The sequence below is a fragment of the Miniopterus schreibersii genome (assembly GCF_964146895.1).
Source record: "Miniopterus schreibersii genome assembly, chromosome: 18".
Lineage (NCBI taxonomy): Eukaryota > Metazoa > Chordata > Mammalia > Chiroptera > Miniopteridae > Miniopterus > Miniopterus schreibersii.
The window spans coordinates 25,619,720-25,646,208 of NC_138121.1; the positions used below are offsets into that span (position 1 = coordinate 25,619,720).

A 26,489-nucleotide genomic window follows, 5' to 3' on the forward strand; every position below is an offset into this window, starting at 1 on the left:
GGCAGCCAGGGGACATCTGTTTTCATTCACAGCCTGGAGCAGAGCCGGGCTGCAAGGTTCTTAAGGCTGATTGTGCAACTTGAGGTCCTTTTCCACCCTGCTGTTGCAGAGGACACAGAGAGGAGGGAACTGCAAAGAACGGCACCTCCTATGTGCCCAGTAGGCTTACCTGTGCCATCCATTTAATGCCCCCCACACACACACACACAGCTTACTGACTCAGAGAGTGCAAAGGCTTGCCTGAAGTCACACAGCAGTAATTGGACCCAGAGCTGTCTTCTCCCACAGGCATAGCAGACACACTGCCCAGGGCCCACAAGATTTTTAGAAGCCTAGGAAAATGTTTTAATTTCTCTTAGAATCAAAAGAAAAAAACATAATTCAGCTTGTATTATCACCTGAAAGGGGACTTGGCCCTTAGCGGGTCTGCCTAGGGCCGGCAGTAGTGTGTGGGTTCTTGACTTTGTGCACGAAAGATTTCACTATGCAAGTCCAGGTGATTTTGTGAGAACATTTATTAAAGCTGGGGACAGTGAAACAAGGAAGCGCTTAGGGTAGAGGAAGCAATGGAGAGAGCCTAGACAGTGCTCTGCTTTGGCTCCCTGGAAACGTTATGGGAAAGAAGCCACAGTGGGGCTGCTGTCAGCTCACTGGAAAGTCAGAGAAAAGGAGACAGGATCAGGGGCTTAGCCTGGGATGAGCTGCTGCTGCCCACCACTCCCCTGGTTGCAAGTCTCGTGGGGCCTTTTAGAGTTTAGGAGGTCCATGCATGTAGGGGAATAAGAGGGGGGAGGGAAAGACGGGGCTGCTTCTTGGAGGGAGGGCAAGCACCAGGTCCTTTGTTTTCTTTGTTTGGAGGGTTTTTAAAGGCTGGGAGCTTAGGGGCAGACTTTGTGGAGATTTTAATAGAATATTCATCAGGTTTTCCAGCTGTGCCCTTTCAGGATCCTGGCTCCACTATCTGGTCAGTGCCAGGCTCATTTGGTTTTGCTACTTTTCTGGGCCTGGAGTTGAAATACAACTGAGGCCTAGATGTTATCTCTAGGTAAGAAAGGTCAGGTGGCCTGAACTGTTCAACCAGTGACCTGCTGGAGGAGGAAAGGCCAACCTGGGGTGAAGGCCAGAGCCAGATTTGCCCTTTGCTAGGCACCAGGGCTTTCCACCCTAGTGACCTGTTTTTGGCTGTAAATTGCTCAGCTAGTTTGTTCAGCTATCTGTCTCAGTTTCCTTATTCCACTGGCCAAGGAATTTTCCTAGCTTCTTACTATCCTGCCTCAATATTACTTTTGTCTTTTTATCAATGAGCTATAATAGATCATTTTAAAATATTTTGTAATATTTTGTAATACAGAAAGGAGTCCAGGTAGGCAAAAGTGCTGAGGGCCTGTAAAAAGGAGTGGCTCGGTTTGGATGGTGGTACCACCGAGCCACTTGAGTTAGGCCCACACCTAGGGTTAGCCAGCCTGCCTCCCTCTCACTCCCCCACAGCAGGGTATTCTGCCCTGGTCTGTTGGAATCTAAAATCTATTCTCTTTCAGTTCTCAGGTATGGTCACCTCCCCAGGGAGACCTCTGTTGACCCCTGTGACTAGGTCAACTGCCCCGCTTATATGTCCTGTGGACTCATGGTGTAATGACTCTGAGCACAGGCTCTGAAAACGAATGTCTGGGTTTGAATTCAGGCTCTGCCAGTTATCAGCTATATATATTTGGGCCGGTTGTTCATCTGTCTGACCCTCAGTTTCCCTGTCTGTGAAATAAGGACGATAAGAGTGCCTATCTAACAGAATTGTGACAGATTAGGTGAGTGGATATTTTTAAAGCACCCCAAACTATGCCTGGTACCAAAAAAGTGCCAGCTAAGTGTTTATCAAACACTTTGAAGTCCCGTAAGTATAGAGGCTGGGCCTGGTTTTGCTCTCTCTGGTATTTCCAGGCCTTGCACCTAGTAGGCATTCAAATGTAGGAGTGAATGAATGAATGTACTCTGCTCCTCCTTCTTTGTCTGCATGGAATATAAGCTTTCTGCTGGGAGTCATTCACACGTTAGTGTGAAGTATAAATCAATGCCACCCTGTCCCCTTTCCTAGAGCACCCCATGGAAGAAAATGTTTTGCGTTCCTGGGGAAGGAACATAAAGCCTTAGAGATCAGGTGGGGGAGTTTTATCAGGAGTGGAGGGGCAGGATTTATTCTTGGAACCTGTAACTGTGAGCCATGTCATCTGCTCCATAGAGCAAGGTTCCTAAGCACTTGTGCCCTTTATATTTTTCAAGGAGGCATTTTTCCCCCTTTTTCAGAGGGCAGGAAGCCTTGGGCAGACAGCAACTGTCAGACCCCAAAGCAGGCCTCACCAGCAGACCCCTCCGAACAGAGGAGATGAAAGGCCTTGCCAGCTCCAAGGTTTTCCCAGAGGATTCCTTGCCCACAGATCTGCAGGAAGCCACACTCACAGGACAGCCCACTAAGCTTGGGATCAAGTCCAGGTCACCAGAGCTCAGATAAACTAGGGCCTCTGCCACTGGGAACATATAGTTCTGAGGCCTGGCAGGAACCTGGGGGAGCTGCTGGCCCTAAAATTGTGCTGGGCCCCAAGCCCTGGCTTCCCCCTCGACCCCTGCTGGGAGCCCCCAGGCTGGCTGTTTGACCAGATCCTGCTTGTCCCTGCTCAGAGAAAAGCGGCTGCTTTCCCGGGGAAATTTGTTCCATGTTAATGTCTCCTCTCAGAGCTTTTTCATTTTCCACATAAACCTCACAGTGTTGCCGTGTTCCTGGAGTAGCTACCCTTGCTGTCCTCCAAACTTTGAAGGGTCATTTTTATAAATTAATGTTTGCAAGAAATTAACTGACAGGTCACTGCTTGGCACCCTGAGTCCCTGTCATCCAAATGCTGCTGCAGAACTGATATCTCAATGGTAGAACACTAATTGAGCACATACTATATGCCAAGTCATGTACTGAAGAAAGCACTAACAGGGGCTTCATGTATCTAGCCAGTACTTACTGAGTGCTGATGTAGGCCGGGGCTTGTGGAAGGCTTAGGGGTGCAGACAATAAGGTGCAGATACTTGACCTTGTAGAGCCAACACCCCACTCCCCACTCCAGGTGCATGAGCTTCCTACTGCCACTGAAACAAATGACCACAGACTTAGTGTCCCAGACGAAAGAACTAAGGGGCAGTAGCAGAAGAAGATTTCCCAGTATCACAGACAGAAGCTGAGCTGGGACATGGCCCAGGTGCATCTGAGTCTGGAGCTTGGGTCCCTTCCACTTCACCTGATGGTGTGTCACAGTGGTCAGAAGGGTCTGGGATTGAGCCCAGCTCTGCTACCGGCCGCCTGGGCTTTTTGTGAACAGGTGATGGAATATAAGGTTGGTGAAATATTTATCCCCTTTTAAGACACACAGGCCGACACACAGAGCACACTGACGATGTGTGTGAAATGCTTCTCATGCACAATTTCACTGAGCTCTCCCAAGAAACATGCGGTAACTGTTCCCATGCCCACCTTAGAGAGGACACCCAGGTTCGAGGGCATAGTTATCTCCCTTCGGCCATGTGCTCAGCCAGCCCCGTTCAGCGATGTCTTCCAAAAAACCTTTATGGACAGACAGAGTTTGTCAGCCCAGTTCAAAATTTGAATGAGGTAGCAACTGGAATCCCCACGCATCCTACTTACTGGGCTGTTTCCCTTGTGTGCCCGCCCCCAGCCCTCGCAGCTGCCAAGAAGCCAGCATGCCGCCCCTGGGAGAGACGCCCCAGACTGCAAGGAAGTGCTCATTATTCCAGAGTGACAAGGCCACTCCCAGCCACGTCTCCAAGCAAGCCGGTGTGGGGGGGGGGTGTACACACGCTTCCTCCTGCTGCTGGCCGGCTGACCACTGCCATCCGAACTGCCCGCTTGGAGTCTCTGGGGCCAGATGTTATAGGGCAAGCTAAAAATAACCAGGCGGCAGGCCACCACAGGGGGTGGGGCTAGGGGTGGGGGCATGTGCCGGGCGCAGACACACGATTGGAGGGACCCGGCTGGGCAGAGCTAATATAGTCTGGCAGACCCTGCACACTTCTGCTCCCCACTCCACGGACCCACCTGGCGAGAGGGCCCCCTTCTCTGAGCATCTGGGAAGAAACCCCTTCTACCAGCTGCAGGATGGGCAACGGCAGAAGGAATGTCATCTGGGTTCTGTGCTCTCTGCTGCTTCTCCTCGAAGCCAGTTCTGCCAGGAGTGTCTGGAAACGGGAACTGCATGAGAGGCCGGCTGAGAAATTCTACGTAAGTGCCGGGGTGGGGAGGCTGGGAGGAGATGCCATCCCCAGACACTGTACGTTCTGTAGACGGTCCCCAGGGCCTGCGTTTTTCTTTATCCGTGAGTGTCAAAGTGGCGCGGCGGGCAGATGGAACTCGCGCCTTCAGAAGGCTCCTTGCCTGGGAGCAAAGAGAACACCAAAAGCGTGCAAGGGGCCCGGGATGTGCTTTGCCCACCAACATATACTATCTCCTGACAAACAGCACCGGAGTCCGAGGGCTTAAAACTGAGTCCTGCGTCAACAACCAATAACCAAAGGTGTAGGAAATAGAATTATGCATTCATGCAGTTATTTACTCATTCAGTAAACATTTACTGGAAACCACTCTGGGCCATGTGTTAGGAGGTCCAGTGGGTAAAAGATAGAGACACCAGCTCCCACCCTCAAGGGTGACATAGTAGAGTGGGGGAGGCAGGTGACAGGTGATGGCAGTACAAAGGGACCGCATGACAGAGCAAGTGACAAAAAGCATGTGCCCTGGAGGCAGGTGTCTGGGTTTGAATTCAGGCTCTGCTGTGCACCAGCTGTGTGACCCCAGGCAAGTTGTTTGGCCTCTCTGAGCACCAATGATCTCATCTGCTCATTTGAAAAAGACAGAATGATACGTTTCTTTCAACAACTATGTTTGATCTCCACTGCTTAATAGGCACTGCCCTAGGCTGTGGGGATACAGACATCAGATCCCTGTCTTCAGGAATTCACGTTATAGTAGGAGAGGCGTAGAATAAGTGAGACAGAAAAGAAAACATAGTGTGTTTGGTGACAAGTGCTGAGGGGAGAAATAAAGGAAGAAGGGGACCAGGAGAGAGGTTAGGAGTAGGGAGGAGGGTACAATTTTAGATCCCTCCTCCCCCCCCCCCCCCCGGGAGCACAGGGGCGTAGAAGGGTCAAGGAGATAACACCAGCACTCTCCGCATATGTGTGAGCATTAAATGACTCACTGTGTATAAAGCGCTTACTTAGCACATAGCAAGTGGTCAGCACATCTGGGTGACAATTAAATCATTGTGGGATCAGTTGATGCTTGCCTCCCCAGGTGGAATATAGGTTCCTCAGGGTACAGCCTGATTCTGTCTCATTTAAGTGCAGTGTTCCTGTTGCCTTGCCAGATGCCTCTCATTAGGTTGGTGCCCAATATATTCTTGTAGGGAAATTTTGGGCAAACACAATCGAAGTGCAGAAGAACTTGTGCAGCTGTGCCCTAGGAGAGTCAGGGAGAGTTTTCCAGGGTTGGGGGCATTCAACTTGGGGCTTTGAAGGATGGATAGGAGTTTGCCAGGTAAGAGCAAGGGAGAGAGGCTGTTTAATGAACCTAGGCACCATGGGGTGCACTAAACTGTACTGAGGCTAATCTTAGCCTCCAAGCATACATTCTGCAGGTCAGGCAGGAGGCCACTGGGAGTGGAAGAAAGTAGTAGCAAGTGAAATGATGGTAGGTGTTTAGAAGAGGGAGAACTCATGTGAGATGGAGTCACAGAAGGCGTCTGGAGGAGGCGAGACCCTGGCCCAATCTTAAATTATTAAGAATTTGGAGAAAGGACATTCCTGGAAGAAGACTCAATGTGAGCTGAGGGATGGAGGCAGAAATAGGGTATCTTGGAACTCCCTAGGGGACAATCCTCTCTACAGGAGATGGTTTGTGTGTGCAAGGAGGGAGAGACACCCTTCTCAGGTTTGACTGCTCCATGTTTTTTGCTGGCCCAAAAGGACAATTCCACCCTCCAGGTATTCAGCGCTTGGGACCACCAAGAGACTTCTGATACATCATTTGGTCTTATCTCCACCTTGCCCTGGGGTGCCACAGGAGCAGACACTGTGACATCTCACTGGAGGAATGGCAGGGCTGGGGGATGTTAAGGGGTGTGTGCACAGGGGATAAGGAGTCTCTTTACAAACACAGGCCTGGCCCTGACCATGTGGCTCAGTTGGTTGGAGCGTCGACCCATGCACCAAAAGGCTGCAGGTTCAATTCCCCGTCAGGGCACACACTCTGGTTGCAGGCTCAATCCCCAGTAGAGGTGGGGTGCAGGAGGCAGCCGGCTGATGTTTCCTCTCACATCGATGTTTCTCTCTCTCTCCCTCTCCCTTCCTCTCTCTCTAATAATCAATTTTAAAAATCTTTTAAAAAAAACACACCAAAAACTGTCCTGGGTGGGCCTCAGGTTGTTACCTGGGAAATGAAGGCAGAGGACCATGTGGCTTTCAGGGCCCTTACAGTTCTGATTCTAACTTCAAAGCAAACATTCAACAGGGAAGTTAAGAGTCCTAGGAAGTAGACCCCCCACACTCAGAGACAAGACTTTCCCATGTGGCCCCTACTGCCTACACCCCAAGCTCAGTCAGACCTTTAGCCTTGCCCCTGGACGCTTGAGGGAGATGGGGCAGGTCAGGGTGGGGCGAGGCCAGGGCTCCAATAGCATGCTGAAGCCAGGTTGGACCCACTTGGAGAGTTAAACAGAGTCCTTACTAAAAATCAGATCATATAAACTTATACTTACGCAATTTAAATTTTAAAAAGGAAGGAAGAACTCATTAGACATGTATCACGTCCCACTTATTTCACTGCATCTCACTCTTCCCTCCGCCCTTGAGATTGTTTATGTCAATGGTGCCTGTATGGTGGAAATAGCAGGTGTTGAGGAGCTACTGCTTCTCTGCATTCGGCACCCTCCCGATGGCAGCTGGAAACCAGCCACAGTGGGAGTTTCAGCCCACGGACCCTGGCGAAGGCTGCCCCTGAGAGCTGGTTGTTAATGCTGAGCAATCCTTGGCCGCCTGCCCCTGCGTCACCACCCTCTCTCACCTTCTCAAAGCCCTGACCCTCAGCAGAGTGGCCAATGGCCCTGAGGAATTTCCCGAACGCTGTGCGCGTCACAGTCCGGGGCTCAGAGACAGTGCCAGAGAAGACGACACTGCCTCCTATTCCCACAGGACCCCTCCGGGAGGTTTGTAAGGAGAAGGCCTCTCCTCTCTGAGCCTCAGTTCCGTCATCTGCAGCACTGGATTGCCTGCTTTGCTGTCCAAAGAGAAGACCACGGAGAGCCTTCAGCTCCGTGCCTGGCGAAGAGCCACCCTCTCCACATCTGCACTATTCAAAACAAAACAAAACGCAGAACCAAATATTTGTGAGGCTAGATAAGACAGAGTGAAATGTTTATAAGTAACCTAGTGGCCTTTTCTGGGGAGCTGGTGCTCAGGGTCTCTTTCCTGGCATTTAATGAAACTAAGAACAATTCTTTCCTGAGCATTTCCTGTGCGTCAGGCCAAGAGTTGGCCAGGGGTTACCTCTCAGGATCCTCTCAACACATCTACCAGGTGGGGCCCGTCGCCACCGCCACGTCAGCCTGGGAACTGGACGTCCCGATGGTCTCGGCGTGTTGCTGTGGCTGTGGGTCTATTTTGCCCCCTTAGCTCCCCCCCGGGGCAGTGGGAAGTGGCCGTGCAGTTTGTACCCTGCCCAGAGGGGCTGCAGCAGCCAGGAGCAAGGGGCACATCTTTGTCATGCATCCTGCTCACGGGGCACCCTTTGCACTTAGTCCACCCAGAGCTGCGTCTTTTGGTGATGAACCCAAAAGCCCTGCAGGAGCCCGCAGCCGGTGCATGTTCCTCAGTCTCCCAGAGCTAGTTCTCCTTACCCTTGTTATTTCTGTGAGCTAGAGAGCCTTCTAACGCATCTCTTTTATTTTTTGCTAAGTAGCAAGAGTGGGCGAGGCAGATGGCCTGGAACTGTACATACCTCCCCTCGGCTCTCATCATTCCCTGAGTTCCAACATCTTCACTTTCGTGCATTAAGCACTGGTGCCCGTTTACAGTTCCCTTAAACGTTTCCATGACATCCTCACTTCTCCTTCATAGCATGTAGCTCCATTATTATTATCTGCATGATTTGTTTAGGTGACTTGGTTTAGTTTTTCATGAACTACTTTTGCAAATGACCCCCCCCAAAAAAAAAGCAATTAGTTTGCATCATCTGTGTAACGTTTTGTTTAGTGTTTGTCACTAGTCCCAGAGCAGAGGTACCTGAAGGCAATGACAATATCATCATCTGGTTCAGCTCAGCTCTCCTTGTTCCCAGCCCAGTGCCTGGCACGTAGTCAGCCTGGGAACTATGAATTTACCATTAAATGAATGAATAAATTATGTGAAAATGTTCCAGAACAGGATAGAAGGGATGGAAAGTTCTAAAAGACTTCCAGGTGCACAGCAGCGCTCAGCGGACACCAGTGAAGGATCAGTCGAGTTTGCAGGCCTGCTCTGGACCGGCACTGAGATGGGCTTGTCCCCAGTGTGAGATCGTAGTTTTTGAGTACCTCTCCGAGGAAGTCCTCTTAGCCCTGCACTAAATTCCGCTCTCAGAGCCCAGTGCTGAGGTCCCAAGGCATCCGGAAATGTCATTTGACAGCGCATGCAGAACTCTACGCCCTTTGTTCTAGGGAGAGACATATTTTTAGATCTTTGACGTTCAAATTCCAAAGGAAGAGTGGGTAATGCTTAGAGAAACATTGGCTTTCTTCCTATACCAAGCAAATGAGTCCTGGGGTGCACTTTTATTGGTCTGACTGTTAAGTTGCTGGAACATTCCAAAGAAGGGTAAAGTGCTTGCTAGCTGAATGAATGGGGTGGGAGGGCTGAGGGAGGGATTCGGGTAAACTGGGAGGGGTCTAGAGATTGGATTCTTTCTCCTTAAAAGGAAATGGTTTCCATTTCTTCCTGATTACAAAAATGATGTTTACTGCAAAAGAAACTCAGACAAAGACTGTTATAAATAAGTAAAAATAATTTAAATTCTTCCTCTAGGACATAAGCTCTGTTGACATTTTGGGGGGTGTTTGCTTAGACTTTTTCATGAAGCAGTGATACTCCACACACATTTCTTTCTTTCTTTTTTTTTTTTTAATATATCTTTATTGATTTCAGAGAGAGGAAGGGAGAGGGAGAAAGAGAGACAGAAACATCAATGATGAGAGAGTCATTGATCGAGCCAGCAACCCAGGCATGTGCCCCGACCGGGAATCGAACCCCGATCGCCGGATCCTAGGTCGACGCTCAACCGCTGAGCCACGCCCGGCCGGGCCGCACACATTTTTTTCTTAATGGGATTTTATTCGTATTGTTTTTAAAAGTTGTTTATAAGGATAACATTCACATAACCATTTTAAAGTGAACAATTCACCGGCATTTAGTACGTTCACAATATTATACAACCACCACCTCTATCTGGTTCCAGGCCATTTCCATCACCCCAAAAAGAAACCCCAGACCCGTTAAGCAGTCTCTCCCCAAACCCCAGCCCCCAACCCCTGACTACCACCAATCTGCTTTCTGTCTCTGGATTTGTTTGCTCCGGACATTTCATATAGATGGAGTCATGTAGCACGTGGAATTGTGTCTGCCTTACTCTTCCTGTTTTGTACCTTGTGTTTTTCATTGAACGATATATGGTGACTATGTTAATATGCTAGATCTGTGTCCCTTTTTCAAAGGCTTCTGTGGTGTTCCAAGGTACAGATGTGCCATTATTTATTCACCCAGCCTCCTTTGGTTGGACATCCAGGCTGATTGCCTCAGTGGATTCAGACTTGTACTAGCAAGAATTGGGCTTCCTACCCAAGAAGCCAGAACTGACATTTTCCTAATCTGCTTGCTAATAGCAGCAGAATGGCTTTGCAGATCTACAGAGGCCTCCAACCTATCTCACCGAGGAGCAGAAAATAGCCACCAGGCTGATAACCTTAAGAGTGATTTTTATCCAAGTAAGGCATGCAGTACTGGGACGCCCCCGTCCGAGTCGCACTGTAAATGTGTGTCCAGCAGCTATTTGGAAACAGACCTGCTATACAATCCTTAGCGGGAATGGAAATAACAGATGAAGATCACTGGTTCCTCTGGGTTTTTCATGAAGGACATTGTCAGCATGGGGTGAGCTGCCTCATTCTCAGAGGGATTTGACCTGCCATTATTTTATTTTCAACTGGGTGGCAATGGAGGGGTGGGCTGTCTGGGGCTGCAGAGAATGTAGGTGCCCGGGACAGAGGTGGGAACAAAACCGAGCCCCAAGGACAGCATGTTGTAGGGGAACAAAAACAAGAAACTGATGAGTCTGTGAAACACAGTGCTCCCATAGTGACCAAGAGTTTGGAGCTACTGGTCACTATGGGAGCACTGTGGCCAGAGCGGGGCCAGTATCTTGGGTGAGAGGTCCAGCTGTGGGACTGGGCTTTATGTCCCAAGGACCTCAGTGAGGCCAGGGCACTGGACAGGAATGAACAAGGGGAGAGTGGGAGGGAGGTCAGAGACATGGAGGGGTTGGGGGCAGCTCAGGTCTGATCTTTAGGCCAAGGACTTTGGCCTTTAGCCCTTCAACATCCACCCTCCCCTGTGGCTAGGAAGCCATTGGAGGGTGATCTTTTTTTTTTTTTTTTTGATAAAAGTCCATTCTTTCTCAGAACTCCAGGAAACATCCTTTGTTTCAGACCTTCTTTGAATATCACCTTGCAGAACATGAAATATTTTTCAGAACATTCCGTCCTTTGACCTGGGTCCCTTGGGGGAAATCAGTTCTTTATCACCCACCACCATCTGTTGTTTCCAAGGCACCCTCTAAATAACAGGGAGATCTGACTTCTGAGGGGCTTCTCTTTTTAGTTCTCTCCAAATTCTGAGGTATGTTTGAATTTCCCTTGGAGAGTAGTGGCACATCTAAAATTGAGCTCTCTGCACGCCCCCGTTGGGGTGCCATTAGGGAATCACTGGACTGGGAGGCATCGGAGGTGGGTGAAAAGTATTTCACTTCTTATCTCCAGTTTCCATTAAATCTCATAAATGAGGCTTGATATAAAAACAAGCTAAGCGGAAAAACCAACCGTTTCGTCCAGACCATGCATGGGCGTTCCCTTCACCCTCCTAAGGAGGCCGGGGTAGCTGTCACCTTCGATCAGGGTTAAAAAGGTGGGGTCCCAACATGAGTCCAATGTCATTAATTCTGAAGAAAATGAATTAAAAGCTAATGGCGTAGGATTTTGTCCCCTGCTTGTGGCTTGAAAGTTATTCACGATGGCACTTGGAATTAGGGGGACTGGGCTGAGCAGGGGATAGTGAGAAGGCTGGGCCAGGAGTTAGAAGTCCCGTGTTCCTGTCTTCCCTTTGTTTTGGGGAAGAAGCACCAAGCTCCTGAAGCCTTCCTTTCCTTACCTGCAAACATTGGCTTTGTGTTCATTTTTACTTTTCACAAATTTAATAACCTATGTAAGGGAGAAAAGATGAATTCTCTCGGGGGAGCTCGGGTGGGGACCAGGAGACCCACCCTGCCCAGGCTCTTTCCCTTCCCACTCGCTCACTGCTTTCTTTTCTCCCTTGCCCTCCGTCTCTGCCCTTTGTGGGGTGGGGGCGTCCCCGGGAGAAAGTTTGAAAACCACTAGTCCTTGTGATTGCACCCATTGGAAGATGCCCTGCTCCGGACCTATTCTCAGCGATCCCACGCCCTCTCCAGGGCACTAGGAGCAACGCATGGGGTCTGTAGCCGCCAAGGCAGCTGCGTGGGAAGGATTTTTATGCCCTTGACCTTCATTCTTTTTAGTTGAGAGCAGATGGCATGTGCCATTTTGTATCTTGCCTTTCCTTTTTTTACTAACATACTATAAGTGTTTTTCCTGTCATTCAAAGTTCTTCATAAGTATTTCTACAGTTTTAAATTTTTTTAATTGTCTTCCTTAAATTAAAAAAAACATGTGCATGGCAAACATATATACTCTTTTGTGCTAGTGTTATATATACAAATAGTGAGCAATGGGGTGACATCACTCTTGGCTTCAGAACCCAGTTCTTCTTTCTAAAGGCAATTCTTGATAACAGTTTCTTGTGTATTCTTGTGTCTCCTTCCAAAAACTATTCTAGGCCCATACAAATGTATACATATTACATGTGTGCATATGTATATTTGAAAACATAGGTGCATAGTAAACAAGCTGTTCTTTACCTTAATTTCCTCACGAACCACGATATCTTGGTGATCTTTCATGAGTAGGTTTAGGGCCAGTTTTGATGGCTACATACTACTCCAGTCTGTGGACAGGCATTATTTATTTAGACAGTACGGGGGGGGGGGGCGGTTGAAATATGTGTGCAGGGCAATGAGGGGATTTAGAAATAGGAATATAGTTGGCAGGAGCAAGGCCAGGTGGCAGGGCCAGGAGGCAGGGCCAGGAGGCAGGGAAAGCCAGCGTTTCTTCCCAGTGTACCTGTTCTATATGTGTGTGTGTGTATGAGTTTGTAGAGATGTGTAAGACCTGCCTTCCACACACCCCACTTTCAAGTCCAGAAGCAGAACAGTGTTCCCTGCATGGATGGGGTCTGGTGTCAGAGAGACCCAGAGTGAATTGCCTGGTGTGACAAACTCTCCCAAACTCCCCTTTAACATGCTTATTTATTAGTCGCATGCCTGTATGTCCTGTACATTAAGTACTGTGTCTCATTAACTTTTATTGAAACATAATACCAAAAAGCACAAAAAAATTGTGTGTCCAGCTGCACAAATGTGCACTAAGTGAACCAGTAAGAAGCAGAGCAGGCCCAGCCTCCAGAGACCCCCAGTCCCTCCCACTCATCACCCACTAAGTGGCCACTTTCACCAGACAAGAGTTTTGCCTCTTTTTGAACTAAAAACATAAACAGACCGTGCGTTCTCTCGTGAGCTGTTTTTTTGGGGGGGTTTTGCTCAATAGTATGCTTGTGAGATTTACCCAAGTTGTGTGAATGTATCCATTCTGTGTATGATTTGTAAATTCTCAAAGCCCCATGTGGATTATAAGATATATATGTATATAGAAATATATGTGTATGTACATACACATGTGTGTCTTTATATATACAGGCACACATATATACCCTGTTATATATGTATAAAATGTATATATGTATCAGGATAAATGCTTAGCATACAAACTTCACATCCGTTTCTCCTTTTTGCTGCTGATGGGCTTGCAGTCATTTCGGTTGGCAGCTATTTGCAAACAGAAACTCAGAGCGACCCGCTGAGGCTGCTTCTGCTGTGTTTCCGTGAAGACTCGGAGGCTCAGAGAGGCCCCTGGACGCGCCCCAGGGCGCACAGCTCGGGGCACCCCTGACGCCGCCCTCTCCCCGCAGGAGGAGCGCCCCTGGCGCGTCCGGGAGCCCAGCTGCCCGCCCGCGCCGCTCTGGACGCCCGCGGGGGCCTGCGAGGCGGCGCGCTGCCAGGCCCACGCCGAGTGCCCGCGGCGGCAGCGCTGCTGCTACAACGGCTGCGCCTACACCTGCCTGGAGGCCATGCCGCCCCCGCCAAGTAGGCGCCCCCGCTGGGGAAGGGGGTGGGGGGGAGAGGGAGGAGGGGGATGGGGGAGCGCCCAGGGGAAGCGTCCTGCCCCGCCCTGCCCTGGCCTGCCTGGAGGTTTCCCCCTGCAGATGGGCTTAAACTTGGGCCACCTGGGCCGGCCCACCTGTGACATGGGAAGACTGCAGCTCCAAGAGCAAGCGTCCAGCTGGGTGCACGGAGAGACCGCTCTGTTCCTGGACACGTGCATTCCAGGGAAAATGACCCCTCCCGTGAAGATTTATCATAAAAATCCAGATTTCTGGCTTTTCTTAAAACACTAGACCGCATGCCCTGGGCCACCTTCTGCTTGAGCCTCGTGTGTCCCTAGATGGCATTGGGGCCCTCCAGTTCTCCGCAGACCCCAGCAGGTCCCCCTGACTCATGATGCCTGGCCCTGGGGGCATTTGAGATGAGACCTAGGACTTTAGGAGTCCAGATGGGGTGTGGCCAGAGAGTCAGGTGGATGTAGACTCTTGGGTTCAAATTCCCAGGCTAGCTGGTCGCCTCCTTACCTCCCCACCCCCCACCCGTACAACGGACTGAAGTGAGAGTGTGCAGCTCATGCGAGTCTGATCATTTGGAAGAGCTTAGGGCCCATCAGATTAGGAGCGGATCATCGGTAACATGTATAATCTTAAGGCAAATCCCTTTGGGAGACACAGTTTTCAGGGACTCATCTTTGAAAGGAAGGAGCTTCAGATCCTTCTGGAGAGGTTTAGGACAGGATGGAAGGGAGCCCCTGGGGGACACTGATCGAGGCAGTGGATAGCTATCTCCCTCTGGATGGAGAAAAAGCGTCCCTAATTGGTTATAGGGGCAGTAAAGTTTCCTCCACTCTCAGTTCTGCTTGGGCTGAGCCTTAGACAATAACAGCTTGTGTGGACCGCACCTGAGGGTTCCATGGGCTTAATGACCAAACATGGCTCTGAGAAGGTAACCCCAACCTCTCCTCCCAAGGCCAAAGCAAGAGTGACCACACTTTGTTTTCTTTGGAGTGAGGTTACAGCGATGTCAGGGGACTCAGTACCCTTAATCATGCTCATAATTACAGTCTGCTGTGCGTTTGAGCACTGTCTCTTGTTCTGAGACTGGGTGGGTTCTCAGGACCAGGAGGCTCCTACGAGGCCCTTTATAAAAAGACAACATGGTGCCCCCTCCTGGTGGAAGAAGCACATAAAGATACTTCCCTCCAGGTGGGCAAGTAAAATAAGGTGCCCCTTCCTTTGGACTGAGACAGGGCACAGAGATTCTATCCTCACTTGCCATCTAGGCTAGATGCTTTTGAGCAGTGCACAAGCTGTACAACTTGTCCATGACATTCCTGATGGCCTTTCCATACATTGTTTCACTTTATACTCACACAGTCCCAGGAGGTGGAGAGACTGTTATCAACCCTATTTTACATGGAAGACACTGAAGCTCAGAGAAGCTGAGTCACTTGCCCAAGGTCACACAGCAGGCAGAGCTAGACTTTCAATCCAGTCTTCTGTGAAGTGTCCACTGCCTTAGGCCATGAGTGCAGGGATGTGGGGCCCCTGCTCCAGCACCTGGACCCATATATGGGGTCTCTCACTTCCTGAAACATCCTAACCCTAGACATTCACAGAGTTCACTTTCTCATCTCCTTCAGATGTTTGTCCAGAGGTGGTCACTTTCTCAAGGAAGATTTCCCTCTCTAAATGGCAATCCCTTCTCCAGCCATCTCTTACTCTGTTCCCCTGCTTAAGTTTTCTTTATAGCTCAATCCAAATATTGTTTTTTATTTGTTTGTTCATTGACTGTTTCTGCCACTTGCAGGTCAGCCCATAAGGCGAATTTGGTTTATTTCATTTACTGCGGTATCCCTACCATTTAAAACAGCCTCTGGACCCCTAAAAGTTATTCAATGAATCAGTGATTCATAAAATAATGAAACAACTAGCTTTCACTGGCCAGCAGGAAGAGCCATTAGTTAGTCATAATAACAATTGTAATAATAATATTTAACACAAGGTTTCTCACCCATGGCACTCTTGGCATTTGCGGTTAGATAATTCTGAGGTTGTGGTGAGGGACTGGCCTGGACATTGTAGGATATTGAGCAGCATTCCTGGCCTCTACCCACTAGATGCCAGAAGTTCCCCCACCCCACACTCTGACAACCAAAAATATCTCTAGACTTTGCTAAATGTTCCGTGGAAAATAAAATTGCTTCGAACTGAGAACCATGATCTAACATGAGCAGATGACTTGAAATGCACCAGGCTCTATTCTAAGCAGCTCACACACTTCGTTGCATTCCCAGGGGGTGGAGAGACTGTTTTCAAAAGCAGATCTTGAGATAAGGACTGGGGTGCAGGAAATTTATTTAGTAGGTGAACCCAGGAAGATCTAGTGATGGAACAGAGAGGTGAGCTTGTGGGCTTCCAGGCCTTTAGGACTCTGCAAATTGATGGGAGGCCTTAACCAAGTTTCAATATTCCAAAAAGTATAGCAAAATGTGCACGTTTCCCTGCTGCTCAGAAGCCTTTGACCAATGCAAAGGAGAGTACAAGTAGTAAATATTAATATGTTTTCTATTTGGTAAAAGATAGCATTGAAAACATTTTTTATCGTGTGGTGGGAAGAAGGGAAAAACCAGAAGACTGGAAATAGTGGCTGTGGAATGTCGTGCCATGCCTCTAGTTCAGAAATTGCAAACTGTTGGTTTGTTCCCCCACCTTTTCAATTTCCACACTGTGAGCAATCATCAGCATATTTACCAATACCATCTATGTACTTTCACAGGCGCCAGACAACACATGAACCTCTTTAATTTTGTCATATTTCTGATTCAGACTAAAGCAGAGTTCAAAAGCAAATGTAATCCCAGACTAGTTTATTTGATCTCCAAAGTGCTTAAAAATGTTTTAATTACTAGTTGCCAACATTTAAAAACCAGAAGATTTATATTTGTTAAAATACAGATCTATAGTTTAAAACAAAAGTGAGCTTAGAAACACTGGGAATGGCTGGCCAGAGCTGACCAACAGCTGACCCACTGAGGCAGAAACACTCTCCAGGTTGCCATATCTGGTTGTCCTACATGGTCTGCTTTTCTCCTCTATATTACCTATCTGCCTCCTGGAGGCATTTAGGCGTTCAACTCCTGCTTTGGATTTTTGAAGACCTTCCAGTCTACTGAGTGGATCACTCTTCTGGTAAAAAATGTATTGGTTATAGAACAAGCTGTGCTGCTGTAACAAAAAGGCCCATAAATCCAGGGGTCCAACCTATTAGGTGTTTACTTCTCCCTCAGTTAATAGGCCAGGGGTAGACAGATGGTCCATGGCAGACAGATGGCTCTGATCCACAGTCATCCAAGGACCCAGGTTCCCTCTCTCTTGTTGCTCCACAAGTTCAAAATGGTCCCAGCCTGCAGGAAGAGGGAGAGAGAAAGGGAAAACAACAGGCATCGATGCAGGAGTAAGAACAGAAGTTACATCATCACTCCAGCTCACATTCCATTGGCCAGAACTCAGTCACATGGCCACATCTAGTTGGAAGGGAAGCTGGGAAATGTAGTCTCCAGCTTGGCCACCCAGTGGCCAGCCAAAACTCAAAGTTCTATTACTAGAAGGAAAGGAAAGTGCATGCTGGAGAATCACCATTGTTTCTCCCCCAGGGAGACTGTGTGTGGTCATGAAATGTAGGCTCCCCCACTCCCAGAGGCTGGGGCATTTCTCAGCTGCCTGAGGAGGGCTTCAATTTAACTATGTATTATTTTGTTAGTTGTAGATTGGCTGGTAGAGCCACAACGTCTGTGGCGTGCTGACGACGGCTGGCTCGTGGATGGCCCTGAGGAAGAGTTACAAGGTACCTACAGGGTCAAGCCCAGACCTGATGTCAGAGCCAGAGTCCCTCCTTCTCAGGCTGCCACCAGAATACTGATAACGGGCTGTGTCTGCTCCAGCAGGCTACCTGTCCCCCAATAATCAGACCTCTTGTATCCTCTCCCACAGAAGCGTGATGGTGGGGCTTGGCCACGCGCTCAGGACAGTATAGAGTTTGACTCTCCCTGGGAATGGGGCCTCCTTCCTGGTGCAGAATTAAGAGGGAGGGGCCTTGGGGCTGGTTTACAGATTCCTAAAATCATAAGGGATTTGCTCCTTCCTGATGATGAGGCCTCCTCCAGGGTGGGTGGAAAGCAGTTTCTGGAAAGAACCACGTGCAGGCCCGGGGCCTAGAGAACTGAAGGGGTTCAGGTGTGTACACTTACATGTGTGTTTTGTGCTTGTGATTCTGCACACTTCTGTGTGTGCGACCGTGTCCATTAAGGTATGCAGCTGTGCAAGACACTGTGTGGTCATGTATGTCTGAATACTTGTGCATCTGTGTTCATGCAAGTGTGTGTAACCGTAAGTGTGAATGTGTATGTGTACAGGATTTTTATGCAAGTCAACATGTGTATGGATGGCTGTATGTGTAGTGTATATATGTGTGTTAGGATTTGTGGGGTGGTGAAAATATGTATGTGATGTGTGAACATGTTTGTGTATGTGCGTCAGGATTTCTGTGTGTGAATATGTGTGTACACATGTGACTATAAGCATGAGCATATGGGTTTCAGGGTGTGTAAGTGAACATATGTATGTATAGCACTATGCATGTGAGGGCGTGTCTGGGGTCATGAGACTCTGGACTGTTCCCTGTGTGTGTGTATGTGCATGTGTGTGCATATGTGCATGTGCACACACAACACTGAGTGAGACCCAAAGCACAGCCTGGAACCTGGGGGGCACAGATGAGAGGTGGCCCCTCTAGATAATGCGTTCACTGCCTCCATAGAGGGGCCACTCCTGAGACCCTACCATGTGTCCTTCCTACAGCCGAGATCTGCAGCACCACAGACGACGGGGTGGAGGAGCCGCTCCTCTGTCCCACAGGCTATGAGTGCCACATCCTGACCCCCGGTGACATGGAGAAGGGCATCCCCAACTTCGGGGAGTGCATCAAGCAGAGCCCACCAGCAGGTGAGTGTGGGTGCCCAAGCCCGGCCCCTGGCCCCTCACCCAACCTCACTCTCCTATAACCCCCCACATGTTGCAGATAAAACCACTGGCCCCTGGAGCCTGCCTGAGGGCTCCTCCTGTCCTCCTACTGCCCTGCTTGTCCTTTCAAATCTTCCATCCTTTCCTCCTCACCTGCACGTGACTCAGGCCTTCAACCCCAGCTCCGCCACCTCCTAGCTGGTTGACCTTGGGCTCAAGTGCTTCAGTCTCTGAGCCTCGGGTTCCTTATCTGTAAAATGGGGCCACTTCATGCTGTTATGGGGATTAATTTAAATCACCCATGCAAAGCCCCCAGTAAACATCCGATATTTTATATCCATCTATATATCTATGTTTTTAATTGTCTGAAAACCCTTAATTTCTGCTAGGACCATTCAGTGTGACAGTCTTTATCTTTGGGGAGGAAGACCATAAATAGACCAGCAAGGGGTGTGAATGGCATCACTTTAGTTTGCACAGTTTTCTCACGAAGGGCAAGGACAACACAGCAAGGGCTGATGGTGGTACCTAGAGCCCACTTGTGCCTCATGCAAGGCGTAAGGTCCAGAGGTTTGGAGGAAATGTGTGGCAAGCAAAGAATCTGGAGCTTCAGGGAGATGCAGGGTAGCTTATCAAAAGTGAGCTCATTGGAACCTGGAGTCCCCATACTCCAGGGCGCACGTCCCCACTTCTGCACCTCTGAGCTCACAGACAGCACCCTCAGTCAAGATCAATTACAGTGACCCCACTGGCCAGAAGAACACACCAGAATGCATGGTCTGCGCAAGCTTTTGTTTTTTCTGATTTGGGAATTTATTTCTCTGAAGTATTTCAAGAAAGACATACACATTAAACCAGTTACACATTTAGCATCATTACCATGGCAAATAATAGAAGTGTGAGACCTTAGAACTGTCTTGAGAATCCTGATTCCTGGAATTCTGAGCTTTGAAAAAAATTGCCTATAAAAGGATTTGAACCAATTAAGCATAACTGCGATTTCTCCTACATTCCACTTGCTGTTTGGGGTTATATGTGGCTCTCCAGCCAATCTGGACTCCAGTGGCCACCTGGCCCCTCAGTGCTGTGTGTCCCAAACAGTAGAATCTTTCCAGGCCCCTTTTCCTTATTTGTAAAATGGGCTTATAATGGTTAAGCTACCAGGCCTTTTGCTTCACAAGCACAGAACAGAATCTTTAGACACCAAATCAAACCTTAGGTGGCTGGGGCATGCAGTCCATCCGATGCAAAGCCCCGAGCGCGGGCCAGCCTGTAGGGACAGCTGGAGTGTGGAAGAAACAGCCTTTATCAAAAGCGCTGCAGGGTGAGTCAGGAGCCCTTTGGACTGGAATGTCCTTTTCATACCTGGAGAGGCCTGGAACGACTTTGCCTTTCTCATCTCCTGATCTTGCTCATTTATGTGCGATCCGCTTCAGGGGTGGAGATAAAGAGATCCGTGAAATGATGCCTGCTGTTGACTGAGCGCCTCAGAGATACTGTCTTTAAGCTTTATCACAAGCCTGTAAAAGGGAAAGTTTAACCAGAAGGCATGTCACGTATGTTTAAGAGTGCAGGCTCAGAACCACTGACATGGGTTCAAATCCCACGGCTTTCTTCCCTGGCGACCTTGGGCAGGTAACCTAACCTTTCTTAGCCTCAGTTTTTTCATCTGTAAAAGGAACTGGTGATGATCATGATAGTAATCACTTCATGGATAGTGACAAGGCTTGAATGAGATAGCATCTGTAAGGCGCTTAGAGCAGTGCCTGACACATAGTAGGTCCTCAAGGAATGTACGCCGTTGTGTCTCTGTCTTATGGAAAAGGGGGCACAAGTTCAAGACCTTGCCCAGACGGTGCACTGAGCTAATAAGGAGAAGAGTGGGAATTTTGAGCGGGTTCACATGCTGCAAAGCTCGTGTGTGTGTGTGTGTGTGTGTGTGTGTGTGCGCGCGCGCGCGCGCGCCCTCCCTCAGGAAGATCTGAGCCTTGCAGATAGAAATGCAAATGAAATTTCTACCCTTGGCCCCAGGGGGGCTGTCACTTAGCAAGAATTGTTGGCACTTATAGGGAGTTTGGAAACATGGATTCCAAAGACTTTTCTTGGAGCAAAGGTGTCAGGGAGGAGAGGGGCACTCCTGAACCCGGGCAATCAAGGAAGAAGCATTTCATTTAATTTTTTTAAACTACATATTTTAAGTAATTGTAGACTAACAGAAAAGGGAAAAGAATAGTGCCTTGGACCCTCTGCCCCATTTATCAGTTGTTAAAATATTGTCAAATTTGCTTTATCACTCTGTCTCCCTCTCCCCACCCCCTACTCTCTCCATAGAAATCTCCACATTTCTTTTCGGGACCATTGGGGAATAAGTTGCAGGTCTCATAGCCACACCTGAGATGCCAGTCTCCCCTGAGAGCTAACTTCTGGAGGGAGCGGGTGACCCTTAGGTTTTATCATGTGTCAGCCTGGAACCCAACTTTTGAGGGGTTCACGTCTTTCTCACAAGGAGAGCGAACACTGACACATGCAGTAGATCTGGCTTTTCGGAGAGCAGGGTCAGGAGGAATGGGTGCATTTTTCTGAGTGGGTTTGGGGTCACTCAGAGGCTAAGCACCCAAGGCCGAGATGTGGGAGGTGGGGTCCCGTGCTTGCCTCTGACAAGTGACTTGGTGGCTGTGTCATGAAAAGAATAGGTAAGGTTGAGTAGCCGTGAGCAGGCATTACTGGCCCACACTTATTTTTACCAAGAGGGAGGAGCAGGAATGTTTCCGAGAGCCTCCAGCCTGGAAAAAATCCCAAGACCTGGCTTTTTGCAGATAAGCTGTCCGCCCGAGGGTGCAGGTCGGCTCCTTGGCCTCTGTCACCTGTACACTAAATGTCAGTGCTGGCCCTAAACACCCAGATGATTTTTAGGATGGCCTTAGAACAAAAGGAAGCAAAATGTCCAGCTGGGCACAAGGGTGATTTTTAAAATTGAGATGTAATTGACACATAACATGATGTGAGTCTCAGGTACATAAATGTGATTTGTTAATGTGGCAGCCATCAGACAAGGCTGAGGCGCAGGGGAGAAGTGAACTAACTGATGTAGGCATTGCCATGGGAAACATTGTGTTCCGGCCAGATTTCCACTCTCCCCCAAATGTTTTAGTGCTGGGGGCGCTGAGGGAAGAGGTGAGGTTAATGACAGTCAACCAGGAGAAGCCATTTGAGACATATGAAATTGCCCAGAGTTGACCACTTCTTACACACAAAAATGGCCATTTCTTATGGTCCCCCCTAGTATTTGCATATGTATGTTGTAAATTAAATTATTTCTTATAATCCTCACAATAATCGAAGAGGTACTGATTTTATGCCTATTTCCAGGTGAGAAAACTGAGGCTCAGAGAGGATTGGTGAAGCATTTTTAGTGGAGATTCATTCTCAGGTTACTTTGTCATTTGCAGTAATGACATCTGAATCTCTTTTGAAAGGACTCAAAAACATACCACCCCCACCCCCCAACGTATTTTGTAATGACATTTGCCGAACAATAGGCTGACATTTTGCTTCCAATTCATCTGTGAAGATTGTGGTTCCCAAACCTTTTGGTCTCAGGACCCCTTTATATTCAAAAAATACTGAGGACCCCCAGAGCTCTCCTTTGTGTGACTGTAGTTTTGACCATATTAGAAACTAAAGCTGAGACACTAAAAATATTTATGTATTAATCATTAAAATAACAATGATAAACTCAATCTGTAGTGAACAAAAATAACGTTTTTTTAAAAAAACTTTTTCAATGCAAAATATATGCTAGTGAGAAGAGCAGCGTGGCTCTGCATCTTCCCAGTTCTGCACACGGATTGAGAGAGCTGGAGTCTCTTCTGCTTCCCCGGTGGGTCAGCTGCGGCATCAACGCCAACGAAGCCTCTGGAAAAGTCTCCTGTGCACTCTTGATCGAATGAGAGTGAAAGCCACAAACAGTTCTTTAGTATTATCGTGGGAATGGTTTGGGCCTTAGAAACGTCCTGAAAGGCATTTAACCCTCTCTTGTTTTCCAGAAGAGCCCCTCATAAGAGACACAGAATATCCAGGTAAGGGAAGAAGTCATTCTTTCTTTGCGGAGAGTCCTGAAAAGGACAGCGAGCATTTCTGGGAAGGAAGAAAAACACAATCCCACTGACTATTAGGAGGACTACAGTTGGAAGCTGCTAAGAAGGGAAATGGCCACATTCTCCCCAGGTGCTTCTATGCCATCAGATGACACGTGGGGGTTGAGGTGGTGGGATGCCAAGATGTTCCCGTTGTGAAAATCTCTCCTCAAACCTGGGCAGTCCTCCAGGTGGCACCTGACATGGGCAGGAGCCATTTCAGCCTGCAGGCTGGGGAGGTTGCGAGGGTGTCTAGACAGGTGACTAAGACAGGGACTGAAGCAGCAGCTCAGGGTGTCTCATAGGAGACGAAACCGAAACTCGGGTTGGTGAGTAAAGTGAAAGATTTGTTGTCGCATGGTGGGCAGAGGAGATATGAGTCAAGAGGAGTTCACAGCAAATATGGTTTCGTGCTAAACATCAGAGCCTGGGATTGGAGATGCTTAGGTCCCTCCTACTTTCACTCACAGAACTGGAAAATATGCCTGACACCATCGTTCCATTCACCCAATAATTCAATCATTATCCATTCATCAGCCATTTAACCATTTATTCAATCATGCATCCCTCCCTCTATATCCATCCATCCATCACCCATCCATCCATCCATCCATCCATCCATCCATCCAGTAATTTACTTAATCACCCCGCCCGCCTGTCATATCTCGATTAAGCATGTATCGGGCACTCTGTGCATTCATTCTCCATTCCATTCTTCCTTCTGTGCTGGAAGGAAGGCGCTGCATCTGTGAGTAAGGCAGACCCGGTCCCTGCTATCAGGCAGCTAATATCAAACAGGAAACTCAACCAATAAGCCCGTCTGTTTTTTTAGTAGCAGCAAGTGTGAAAGTCCTGAGGTTGGAAGCAACCAAGCCATCACTGCAGCTGGAGTGTCTACCAAGCAAGGGAGAGAGTGGCAGGAGATGAGGCCAGAACTGGGGACAGGGGCGGGGCCAGGACACGCAGGTGGTGGGACATGGTGAGGAAGGGGAGAGACTGCAGGTGGCGGCTGCAGGACCTCACGTGTGGCAGAAGGGGAGACAGGGCCAGGCCGACATGCTTGGATTTAACTTTAGCAGTGGCTGGTGAGCCTTTGAGCAGGAATCGACATGCCCACCCCAACAGAGCCCTGTTCTTTTTGCAGAGGGTAACACCAAGAACGTGGCGGAACATGGAAGAGGGCAATAGAGGCCCTTTCGGTAAAGCAGGCAGCTGGTAAGTGAGAGGAGCAATGAGTCAATGGCAGGGCCGAGCTTGGGCAGCCGGGCACCCCGGGTAGCTTTAATCACAAAGGTGACCAGTGGGGGGTGACAATGGGGCTTTCCCTGTGGGCAGGATTTTAAACATTTTGTGTTGTCAGAAGTGGAAGTTTCTGTACCCTTTAGATCTAAATCTAAAGACTCGACTAGGTTGTAACTTACCTTTCCATGTCCTTTTCGTTCCTTTGCCCTAATGCATCCATGAACAGCCAGATAAATCCTCCATTTCCATGAAGTCTGTCCCTCCCTCTGTCACACGATACTATCGGGTGCCAGCTCTGTGATAGGCGTGTGCCAGGCAAGACGCCCAGCTGTCATTCATGGAATCTGTTGTAAGCCAGGAGCTGTGCTGAGGGTGACTCAGTGAACAGAGCAGACAGAGGCCCTGCTGTCATGGGTTTACATCTCCTACCCCCTTCAGCAGGAGACTAAACAGGTCAACAAGTAAATCAGCCAGAAGGTGACAGACTGCAGTGAGTGTTGTGAAGGAAACCGGCAGGCGGTGTGGTGCAAAGTAACGGGCTCGGGCCGGGAGCTGCTGCAGACGGGGTCGTGGAAGGCTAGGGCGAGGAGCTGACATTTGAGCCGAGATCTAAGGTGGGGAGGTGCAGCCGTAGGGAGGCCCGGAGAATGGGCACCCAGGCGAAATGTCCTAATGCAGGAAAGATCTTGGCTTAGAGCAGCGATTTTCAACCTTTTTCATCTCATGGCACGCATAAGCTAATTACTAAAATTCTGTGGCACATCAAAAAATATATTTCTGGCCAGTATGACAAAAACAAAACAAAACAAAACAGGTATAATTCTGATTCATTCTGACTGGATGTCTATTGTTGCGTTGGCTGTTGTCATTTTTTTTATTTGACAATCTAAGGGAATAGAGGCCAGTGTCCGTGACTAAATAGGCAGGTAGTGCATGTTTTGAAAATTCTTATGACACACCAGTGTGCCGCAGCACGCCGGCTGAAAATCGCTGGCTTAGAGGAACCATGGAAGCCCCTGGGTGGGAACGGGGTGGTGGCCGGGAGGCTGGCCCTGGAGGAGGTGATGGTTAGGCCCAGGCTCTGCTCTAGGACGCTGTCCAAGGTGGGGCACATGTGGGTGGACGCAAAGGGCTGTGGCATCGCAGCAACTGGAACGGGTCTTAGCAGGTAAAACCTAAATACCCACCATCCCCTGTGAAAGCTGAATGTCGACCCATGGTCAGCAAAAGCCCTTAAAAGCAGGCAGTTTCCCCCAATGTCCTTGAATCAGGTTTCAGATTCCAGAATGTTCAGGTGCGAGACCTCCTGGAAAACCTAGAGCCAGTGGGGGTTGATGCCAGCGTGTCTATTACCTGCTGATGACAGGAACAGTCCTTGCAGCTGGTCTGACCCACCAGGGGACTGTGAGCCTTTTTGTTGTTGTTAAGCCTCACTTGAGGATATTTTTTTCCATTGATTTTTAGAGAGAGTAGAAGGGAGAGAGGGCGGGAGAAAGAGAGAGAGAGAGAGAAACATGGATGTGAGAAAGACATTGATTGGTTGCCCCCCACACGCGTCCCGACCAGGGCTGGAGATCCATCCTGCAACTGAGGTACATGCCCTTGACCGAGAATCAAACCTGCAACCCTTCAGTGTGCGGGCCGATGCTCTAACCAATTAGGCCACACCAGCTAGGGAGGGACTCTGAACCATAAACGTGGACATGCTGGGGGCCACTGGGGAAGGACAGACTGTGAGAGGCAGCTTAGGGTGACTTTTAGGAGCCAGCCAGACCTGGCTGTAAATTCTTGCTCTGCCGCCATGTGACCTAGGCAATGACTTCAACTCTCCAGCCTCAGCTTCATCTGTAAAATGGGAATGGTGGGAGGGATGTGTTAGGAACTAAATAAGATGGTACCCGTAGAGACTTCTCAGTGAGCTAAGAATTTAGTTTTGGCAGAAACTGGCATCTCTCTGGTGCCTGGTGGGGCAGGAGGAAGAAGACACACAGATCTGTGACCCCGTGTTCTGCCTGAGCGGTGGCTCATAGTCATTTCTTCTTTGCCTCCCTTTCAGCGAATTTGGAAGAACATTCCTCACTCTCGGCTAAGCCTTGGAAACAGATGTGCAAAAAAATGCTTTGACCTCCAGAAGTCATGCCAAGCTCAGCAGAGCAGGACCTCAGAGATGCTGAGAGGACACCTGGCTCTCAACCCCAGTGTGGGTGACTCTGCGGGAGCCGCTGACCAGCGCTGGGTCCTGTTCTGTTGTCTTGGAAACGCCTAGGATCTCCTTTGACCCTGCAGCTCTACAGATGCTAGGCTGAGATAGATAGAGTTCGATGTCTTGTTATTTACAGCTTTATTTCAGGTTTGACTCTGGTGGGCATGTACCATCCCTCCCAGAGTCTCAGAATGTACCCATGTTCTCAAAATATATTCACTCATCATAAAATGGAAATGAACTTA

General features: G+C 48.9%; 1 protein-coding gene across 2 annotated transcripts; it reads left to right on the forward strand.

The window, feature by feature from the left end:
* The first annotated feature begins 3,831 nt into the window (after nucleotides 1-3,831).
* Nucleotides 3,832-26,489, forward strand: WFDC1 (WAP four-disulfide core domain 1). Of its 2 annotated transcripts, none has more exons than XM_081119098.1 (7): nucleotides 3,832-4,273; nucleotides 13,450-13,624; nucleotides 17,405-17,488; nucleotides 18,502-18,645; nucleotides 22,710-22,742; nucleotides 23,944-24,014; nucleotides 26,098-26,489. In XM_081119098.1, the coding sequence occupies exons 1-6, from the start codon at nucleotides 4,151-4,153 to the stop codon at nucleotides 23,985-23,987; spliced, it is 603 nt and encodes a 200-aa protein (XP_080975224.1). In that variant the 5' UTR covers nucleotides 3,832-4,150; the 3' UTR covers nucleotides 23,988-24,014; nucleotides 26,098-26,489. The 2 variants fall into 2 exon arrangements, with proteins under 2 accessions (XP_080975224.1, XP_080975225.1); XM_081119099.1 differs by having other exon boundaries at nucleotides 4,030-4,273; nucleotides 22,713-22,742.